Consider the following 9,910-nt stretch of genomic DNA (forward strand, 5'->3'; position numbering starts at 1 on the left):
TTTCAGCCGAAAAATTGTTACACGAGTGACCAAAAATAGGGAGCTAGAGAGATACACACTGAGCGAGAGTGTGAGAGAGAAAGAGAGAGAGGAGCTAAATTGCATCATACTGTGCGCCTTGTTTTCTGTGGAATTGTTTGCAGCTCGAAAATTGTTGATTTTGACACCTTTCTGCTGGGCTGGGCATTGTGCGCTCTCTATGTCTGTCTCTCGGGATTGCCTTCGTTTTATTTCCATTTAATAAATACGTTTTTTCTCTGTGTGTGTGTGTGTGTTTGTTTGAGCCCTTGTTGTTTGCCCTTGTCTTGCATTTTTTATGGTTTTAATCTGCAGTCACAGTCGTTTCGCCAATGCGAACTTTCTGCATGAGCAGATACCCTGTAAATTGTGAAAATTCTACTCACTGCTTATTATGAATATTTCTGCCATTGCATTAGTCTAATCTAGCAAAATATCATTAGAGCTAGTTTGTGCTCAACTTTAGCAATTATTTTTGTATAACTCAGAAGACCAACTGAAAACGCATTTGGGCTACGCGTTTCGATGTATTTACAGGGTGTCTTAGGTGCGAGAGCTGTGTGTACTCGCACTCAATTGGTTGCTCAGCGGGTGCTAGAGCTCGGGACAGACAGCTGGTTAGGCGAACATCTATTTAGATGAAGCTGCTTCTCCTGCTGCTGTTGTTGCTGTTGCTGCCGCTCCTGCTGCTGTTGCTGCTGCTGCTGGTAATGCAGATATCTTTATTTGCTCATTAACAGGACAATTGTTGCGCAGGTCCTGCGGTGAGACACAGGCACTCGTCCTTGCGCCTCGGCTATTCGATTTTTTTCCAACTCACTCTTGTCCTTAGTGTCCCGCAGTGGGCGTGTGAATCTAGCCACTTGATGTTGCATTTGCTTAATTGTGAAATGAACAACTTGGGCATATATTTTTCAACTCTGAGCCCATTGTTTTATTTTGTGTTTTCGCACTATCGCGTGTTATTCACACGTTTTGGCAATTAAAATGTGCTCCTTGATCTTTCGATTTGATTGCTATGCCCTGTACACGAAGCTCATTAATCAGCATAATTATGCTCTAATAGCGCCGCTTGGTCACCGAATGCAATCGGCTCTAGCAGGCAGTTCACTTCATTAACTGTCTATAAATAAGATTTCAATCTAATTTTGAAAAACAAACGAATCTCAACTCTCGTGTATTTCGAAAGTCATAAATTATGTGCGCTGCTCCCGAATCGATAACCCTGACGAACAATCGTCTCGACTAAAGCTAAAAAAAAAATAGTGTGAAAACTATTTGTTGGCATTATTTACTGATTACTAATTGATATTTGCGTCTTGCTCTCAAAATAGGCAGCTGCCCCGGCAATGGGTGCTCTGATTTCAGCTCGATTTGGATTGCGATCACACACACATATACATAAATAGCACAAAGTTTGTCTTGTGCCAAAGCGAAAAGCAAAAACAAATAACAAAAAACTAAATATATGCATAGAAATTAACATGGAAATCGTACGCGTATTGCCCTCTATATAAAACTGTCGCAGAAAATGTGCGCCTGATTTGATTTATTGGTAACAGGGCGACTTTTTGAAGTGCATTTGTGGTGCGGAATTTATAATTGAATCGATTCTATTCACTCTTCGTCCACAACAACCAATGCTAGTCGCTGCTCTGCCGCTGCTTCTGTTCAATATAATTCGAACAAAGTTCACACAAAAATCAGCATGCGGAGTGGACGAGCCAAGTTAGCAGAGCAGCATGCAAATCACAAATCAAACTTGGTCGCATATGGCCTGATATGCATAATATATGTGTATTAGAAATATAGAAGATGAAATCTGATTTTGTATTGATTTGGTATATACTATTTATAATATTAATATATATGTGAATAGCTATAGTTGACATGTATGAAGTAATTAGAATAATTACTTATATTGAGAAATGTATATATCTTTATAGTATTTGTAAATATTTACATATGTAAATATTTATTTGCTTACATGAATAAATTATCGAGAATAGCAGGAAAAATAAAGTCAAAATAGATTATATATTATCATATATACATATATATGTACTTATCTACATATGCATACATATACATGCTGAAATATACGTAAATATGTATGTACATATGATAATTAATTTATGAATATAAGTATATAACTTGTTTTCCATTATGCATGTGTATACATAGCATATGCTTATGCGCACAATCCATACTAATATGCATATATAAAAAAATTCTATTTATATTTTAACACTAACAATTATAATAATTGTAATTTTTATATAATGATATAATCACATAATATTAAAAGTCTTTTTTTTTTCATAAACTTTGGAATGATATAAGAAATATATATACTTTATTTCAATTTGTCTAATATTTTTAAATCCATTTAGCTTATGCTGTATAAAATATAAATTTAAATTAATAGAAGGGGAATACTAATTTTGTATTTCTTAAATTTTTATTATAGCAGATAAACATAACTGGCTAACTATTAACGTGGCTAAGTAAACGTCCAATTTAAAATATTTGAACAGTTTTCGCTTGCTTTGTCCAATAAAATAAAAAGCAAATCGAAATCTAACCACAAAAACTATGAATGACAGTGTAAGCCAAATTACACAGCGACAGCCACAATGCCAACAAAAAGAGGAACAACAGCCAAACAACAATAACAACAGCAACAACTACCACAACTACCACCGGCTGAAGAAATCAACGGAAGCCATATGCAGAAATACACAAGCGCACAAATACACAAACACACACAAATACATCGTAGCGAATTAAATTGTGTACGCCTCTCCATGTGCAACTGAACCGTTCAGATAATGAGACAGCATGGCGTGGCCAGATAAAATCCACAAGTAGGCGAGAGTGCAATGGCAAGCTCGCGGGCAGCGCTCATTGGTCTGTGCGTCTGGTTGAGCTGCTCTTGCGCTCTCGCTCTGGCACGTTGCGCGAGCAACGGCAATAGCACAAGCAGCAAGAGCACTCACGAGACGCGGGCGCAGACCGGTTTGACGTGTTTTATGGAAAGCGAGAGACGGACAGACAGAAAGAGAGTGAACGAGAGTGAGAGCGAGAGAGAGAGAGAGCGTGCGCTCGCTCGTCAAGTCGTTAGTCGTGTGTGTGCATGTGTATAATTCCCACTGCGTACACTTGGTGTGACTGCGGCGCTTCTCTCGATTATTCAGACTGTGAACGTCGTCGAGTGAACACGTTACGAGCGCGTCGATCGCAAAACTCAGACATACAAAATAATAAATTGTTGACTCTCTGTGCCCCCCGCTAGAAAGTTGTTTACGTGCCCGTCGCCCGCAACTGTCGAAGGGTTTCAAAGCTAACGGCAACCATTTAGTGTGTAGTGAAGCGCTCCAATGGTGCGCCAAGTGTAAAAACAACAACCAAACAAACAAAGGCAAGTGCCTACGCAAGGATTAACTGAGATACAGTTTGATAGACAAAAGCCGCCAACATAGCCGAACTAATCGCCGCCTCGCCCGCACAATCAACGCGCGTATTTATGACTAAAATGATTCCGCCGGTACCCACCTCAGCCGTCATGTTGCCCACACCCAAGCAGAAGATCGGCTTCAGCATCGAATCGATTGTTGGCAACGATGCGACGGCGACTGCCGCCGGAGGCAATCCGGATCAGCAGCCTGGTAGCCCACAGGCGGATCGCAATGGACCCGGCTCGCCGCCCCAGACTCCGCCCGCTGCGCTCACAATGCTGTCCGCCACGCCCACACCGCCACACCATCTGATGGCACCGCCAACACATCACGCCCACGTGCTACCACCGCACATGGCACCACATCCGCATGCGCATCCTCATCCGCATCCCCATCTCTCACCAGCCCAACAGCACGCCCTGCACCAGCATCTGCTGCTCCATCAACAGCAGCAGGGCACACCAAAGTCACACCACGATATCCAGGAGCTGCTGCAGCGCCTGCATCACAACGCTGCCGTCGCCAACAGCCTCAGTCCGCTCCAAACGCGCCTCTCCCCGCTGGGCGATGTGCACTCCACACCCGTAGCTGTCTCCCTGAAGCGCGAGCGCTCACCAGCACCGCCCGGCTCGGATCAGCTCGAGAACCCAGCGCAGCGCATTCAGCCGCCACACACGCCGCCCAAGTCCGTGTCGCCGCAATCTTCGCAGCCCTCGTCATCGCCCACATTGCTGGTCAGCACTCCGCACAATACACCACCTCAGCAGCACCAGCAGCAGCAACAGCAGCAGCAGCAACAACAGCAACAGCAGCAGCCGCCCAGCTACCCCAAGACACCTGTCATGCATTCGTCCGCCGGCCCAGGCCCCGCTGGCCCCGGCCCCAATCCGCTCATGCTGCCAGGCATGCCGCCAGCGGGCTTAGTGCGTCCGTTCCCGATGGGCCCAGGCGGTCCACCGCCACCGCAAGGCCAGCCGGGCATGCCCGACATCAAGGCACTGCCGCCGTACATCAACACGCCGCCGGAGTTGGCGCCCCAGCACAATCCGCATCTGATTGCCGCCGCCCAGTTCCAAATGGCCGCAGCCCTGCAGGCCGGCCATGTGCTGGGTCCAGCAGCAGCTGCCGCCGCAGCCGCTGGCCTGCCCCCGCACGCCGCCGCCTCCTTCATGGGCAATCCGGGCATGCCGCGCGAGAGCTACCCGCTCTACCCGTGGCTGCTCAGTCGCCACGGCCGCATCTTTCCACACCGTTTCCCTGGAAGTAAGTAACAATGCCTAGCCTGTGCCTTCCGAGCTTTGACTAACCAACTCGCTTCTTTTTCTGCTCCTTCCAGACTTCCTTCTGCAGCCTTTCCGCAAGCCGAAGCGCATTCGCACCGCCTTCTCGCCGTCGCAGCTGCTGAAGCTGGAGCACGCCTTCGAGAGCAATCAGTATGTGGTGGGAGCCGAGCGCAAGGCACTCGCACAGTCACTCAACCTGTCGGAGACCCAGGTCAAGGTCTGGTTCCAGAACCGTCGCACCAAGCACAAGCGCATGCAGCAGGAGGACGAGAAGGGCGGCGGCTCCGGCTCCGGCTCCGAGCGCAACATGCACAACGGCAGCGGCGACGAGGACGACGACGAGCTCATCGACATGGAGATGGACGATTGTGCCAGCGATGATGAGCATGATCTGGATGCGAGTCATTAGGTGGCCACTCCTCCATCTTGTCTATCCGTGAGTTCCTTACTAAAGAGACGCCGCCTACATTGCTGAGCGTTGTGCGTGAGTGTGCGAATGAGTGCGAATCAGTGTGTGTGTGAGTGCAAATCTTAAATTTAATTATTTGTGATATATTCTTAAAATGAAAAGCGCTAGGCTTAGTGTATATAGACAACCTGAAACTCTCATCTATAGCACTCCCTGCAAAAGTATTAAGAACGTTGCGAAGAGCGTCCACTAGCCCCGCCCCCAAACTGTGCCAAAATCAAAGGAGGCGGGCGAGCTTCGTGACGAGTTGAGTTGAGCTCAAAGAATTTGAAAAGAAAATGCAAAAAGAAAAAAAAAGATAGCTAGAAAATCATTTTGAAAGAGTTGAAGAAAGAAAGAGAGAGAGAGAGAGAGAAACAATTGTACAAATTAAATTAATTGCTTAAGCGTGTAAATATAATGAAAAACCACAAAAAAATGCGTGCGATACAAAAATTAATTTTAATTAGCGAATTTCTTGCACATTTTCACTCGTATTTTAAAATTCCTGTAAGTCTATTTAGCATTTATTTATCACTAGATTTATGTTAATAATTGTATTTATATTTAACACTAAGCGAACAAATCGGGCATTCATTTTCCAGCTTACGATAGAGCTTAAGCTTTAGTTACTTTAGTTGTAATTGTTAAGAAAAGACATTAAAAAAAATGCTTAAAGAAATATACATAAATATATCAAATATTCTTATGCAAGAACAAAAATACATATAAAACAAAGCAAATGATTTTTAATTGGGGCGAAGAAGCTGGGAGCGATAAATTGACAAGTGTAAACGGTAAACTGCATTGGATACCTGTGAAAATCAATCAAAGTTATTTTTGCAACTAGCATAAATTATTCGATTTTTCCATTACACAATATGTATATTATGTTTTCAGGTATTGTTCATCTTAAAGAGTCGACCTGTGCTAAGCCAGTTCCACAGTTTAAGCAACTCAATCAAATTGTTTTCAATCAGCTTGTTTTTCATCTACACACGACACACAGATTTACATAATCTACAACAATATAACTACGATCCCAAGCAATTCGAGGTAAAAGTGAGGGGCTCCCAGACCAAATTGGCACTTAACAAAATTCAGAAAAAGTTTCCTTAAACTTTCGCAAAGCTACGGGAAAAAAATATCAGCTTTTACTTAGAAAGGCGCCAGCCAACAACAACAACAACAGCGACAGAAATATGAAGAGGTCATATATAAAGCCAGAGACAGATTTACACTCTGACTACTTTTAATTATGCGCTAGTAATTAATTAACGCGTGACATTACTTTCTTGTGGCTGTTGTAGTTGTTGTAGCACTGCGCTGAGCTGGTGTTCATAAAATGCATTTAGCGATTCTTTATAGATTTCATAAGCATTTTAATTGCACAATTTGAAATGCAAATCGTGTTTTATTGTAGAATTTAATTGAGCGCAAGTGAGATCAAAAAGACGAGTACGTAGGGGCAGTGCAGGCGATGCAGGTGGGTGTGGCGGAGGTGTAGCTTACACACACACATATATTTACACTTATACATATATATACAAGTATCTGAAACGAGTTAGCTGGAATTGACAACGCGGCATTTTTGACTCGAGGTGTGCTAATGGTTTCCAAATCAGAATTTATGTTCATTAGTGCACAATTTATGGGACAAATCGATAAACGCGCAACTCGCTGCGATTCCCATGAATATGCAATGGGAACTGCATTGCAGATCCGCAGGCCGAGTCATTGATATGGCTAATTAATAGGCAAATCGAGTCTAATTGCTAATTACTAGCTGTTAACAGCACTAAATTGCGGCCGACTGTCAGAAGGCGTCTGGTCTATGATTTGGTTGCACAACTAAAGCCAAAGCCGAGTAAACAATGTAAATAAGGCTCATGCATAAATCAGTGTCAGAAGCTCAACAAATCAAACCCTTAGAGTCAATTACAGAGCACACAACGAGAGAGAGAGAGAGAGAGTGAGAGAGAGGGAGAGAGGGAGAGTGAGAAGGAGTCTCTGATATATATCGCAGTTACGCATAAAGCACACAGACAGCACAAATGAAGTGCTTGGCTCTGGCTAAACATCCATTGACCGAGCCGTGTCTTATTTGTCTAGAGGCACGCACATGCGATGCCTCGATAGGCGCTCCGCTTGGCAGTTTGCTGTGCTGACTGTTTGTCTGTCAAAAAGTTGATTATAATTAATAATAAATTACGACGCCCACTTGATTGGGGGCTTAGCTGCAGCTCTGCTTTGCCTGACGATATCATTTCAAATGTTTCTGTAGAACAAAAACACATTAGAGAGGCATATAGGGAGAGAGGGGGACAGACTGTGTGAATGAGAGCGAGAGAGAGCATATGTTGTTGTTTTGGTGATTCTCAGAAATTAGCTCAACAATTTTTATATACAACTTGCTTTGCCCCGTGGCTGATTTTGTGTCTGCTGCCACAAAAGGTTTGTGCGCTTGTGGCGCGCCCCAACAACAACAACAACAACAACAGCAACAACAAAACATTCACTTTATGCTTTTGTGTGTCTCGTTATTGTTGTTGCGGCCAAGTTATTTATCCAATAAACTTATTAAGTAATCCAATTTGGTTAAATTAGCTGCGTCGTTTTTTGGTTGTTGGGGGATTTCTTGATTTTTCTTTTTCTCTTTTTCTCTTTTTCTCTCTTCTTTGCTTCTCTCTCGATCTCTGTGGCAGCTGCCCAAAGTTGTTGTTGGTTTTAATTGAGTTTTGTTACAGGTATCTCAAATATGTATGTGTTTCTGCTGTTGTTGTTCACATGTTCGCTTAATTGCCAAGCATTTTGATTTCGATGAGCTTGCCGATAGTAACGATATAATATATTAATTAGCCAGCTCTCTCGTGGCTCATTGATCGATTGCCTGCCTGATGCAAATTGTCAAAAGATGTTTCGCTCGTTCCATTGCCAATGCAATGCCAATAAAGTCAAATTGATGCTGTTGATTTTCATGGCCCGCTAATGATCATTACGGGCACACTCAACCGATCGGGACGTGCCACAGCGAACCGACTGAGTATGTTAGTGTGTGTGCTAGTGTGTGTGTGTGTGTGTTTCATCTTCGTTTTCTGTCTGATTTCTGCTGTGCTTTTCGCCTTGCTGCAGAGTGTTTGTGTGTTTGTGTTTAATGTGTGTTTCCAGGAAGATTAATACAGCGAAATTAAGGAAAATAAATAAATGTCAACGCAGTACAAGATCGTTATCTCATTTAACAATAATTACCCTGATATGGGATATGCTAACTAATCTGTTATGCCCCCATCTGCCCATCTGCCCAGTCCACGGGCCGTAGGACTGTTGCTCGCTTCGATCTCCAACAGGTTTCGCCTGCTGGCCGAGTTGTCAATGTTAGTGCTTTGTGCTGTTGTGGACTGAGCACACAGTTGGTGTTGTTGGTGTTGTTGTTGTTGTTGCTGTTGTTGTCAACGTTTGGGATGTCATCGAAGGTGTCGCTGGACCATGTGTTGTGTTAAATTAAGTAATTAATTTAAAGTCCATGTTGAGGCATTTGTCTAAACGAAAACGAAAGACTTAGGCAACGAACTGGCGGCCATTCTTTCACTCAGCCACGCCACGCCACGCCACACCAGTTAGCTTTTCAATTCACTTCCGCCAGTTGGCCAGCGATATGGATCGCATTCTTTCAATTGCTTGTAATTTTAAGCCGCCTTTTGGCTTTCGTCCATTGCTCGTTGCCCGTTGGACGTTGCCCGTTGCCCGTTGGCGACTTCCTGCGGTTAGCCCGAAAGATTGGCATCAATTTTGAACCTCTCGACATTTGTTTGTCATAATAATAATTCCTAAGCGTTTTAATTGAATGATTATAATGTGGGCGTTCGTTCCAGCTCCCTTTGGACTCGCACAACAAACTCTGAGCTCTGAATCGAAAAGCGCTTTGTCATTGCTCACTGCTTGAGAGTTGGCTTTAATTGCATTATGCCCTGGCCTGAGAGTCGGCTCAAATGTATTTGTTATTTCTGTGTGTGCGTGTGTATCTGTGTGTGTGTTTACTGTTGTCTATCCAGACTTTACATAAACATTCAGCTAAGCGCTCAAGTGCTTAATTAAGATCAAAATTTGTTAGCATTTATTTATTTAACAATTTTCTGTGGCCAGGCCCAATATTTTGATGTTTTCTAATTGCCTCAATTATGTTGTAGCCGCGCTCAACTGCTCGGCTCTCTGCGGCGCCAGCGCTAACCTGACCTGACGACGCGCCATCTCATTCATATGCAAAGTACTCGTATCACCAGATTCCAGCAATCCACAGTCCACTGTCCAGAGTCCACTGTCCATTGCTTTAATTTGGTATATCAAAGAGAGACATTATGCTGCCTGTCTGCGGAGTGTGGAGCGCTCGTAAAAGCGTCAAATTTCTCGATTCTCTCGTGACGATGGGGCGCCTGGTCTGGCTTCTAATTGTTGATATGCATCTCACTCTTGTGGCATCCCGAATCAAGACTCTTAACATTATTTGGTGAGTTTTATATTTTTTATGTTTTATTTCAAATTAGTCGCATAAATATGCCAACTTTATGATGCGACCTGATGCCTGCCCGACTATTCTCATCTTCTTCAGTTTGTTTCATTTTTTTATGAGCACCCACGCGGTGTTTGATTGTTTGTTTTGGGCGAACAGACGAGCGCTTGTTCGCCGCATGATCAGCTCAGTCCGC

General features: G+C 43.7%; 1 protein-coding gene across 1 annotated transcript; it reads left to right on the forward strand.

Moving 5' to 3' along the window:
* Window positions 1–3,197: 3,197 nt before the first annotated feature.
* LOC6574020 (homeotic protein empty spiracles) lies at window positions 3,198–5,515 on the forward strand. The gene is made up of 2 exons (XM_002000042.4): window positions 3,198–4,739; window positions 4,813–5,515. The coding sequence occupies exons 1-2, from the start codon at window positions 3,545–3,547 to the stop codon at window positions 5,166–5,168; spliced, it is 1,551 nt and encodes a 516-aa protein (XP_002000078.3). The 5' UTR covers window positions 3,198–3,544; the 3' UTR covers window positions 5,169–5,515.
* The last annotated feature ends 4,395 nt before the right edge of the window (window positions 5,516–9,910 follow it).

This window comes from Drosophila mojavensis, unplaced genomic scaffold, assembly GCF_018153725.1.
Source record: "Drosophila mojavensis isolate 15081-1352.22 unplaced genomic scaffold, ASM1815372v1 contig_277, whole genome shotgun sequence".
Lineage (NCBI taxonomy): Eukaryota > Metazoa > Arthropoda > Insecta > Diptera > Drosophilidae > Drosophila > Drosophila mojavensis.

Coding starts and splice junctions, on each gene's coding strand:
- LOC6574020 (XM_002000042.4), top strand. CDS start 3,545: ATGACTAAAATGATTCCGCCGGTACCCACCTCAGCCGTCATGTTGCCC. Junction 4,740..4,812: donor TCCACACCGTTTCCCTGGAA/GTAAGTAACAAT, acceptor TGCTCCTTCCAG/ACTTCCTTCTGCAGCCTTTC.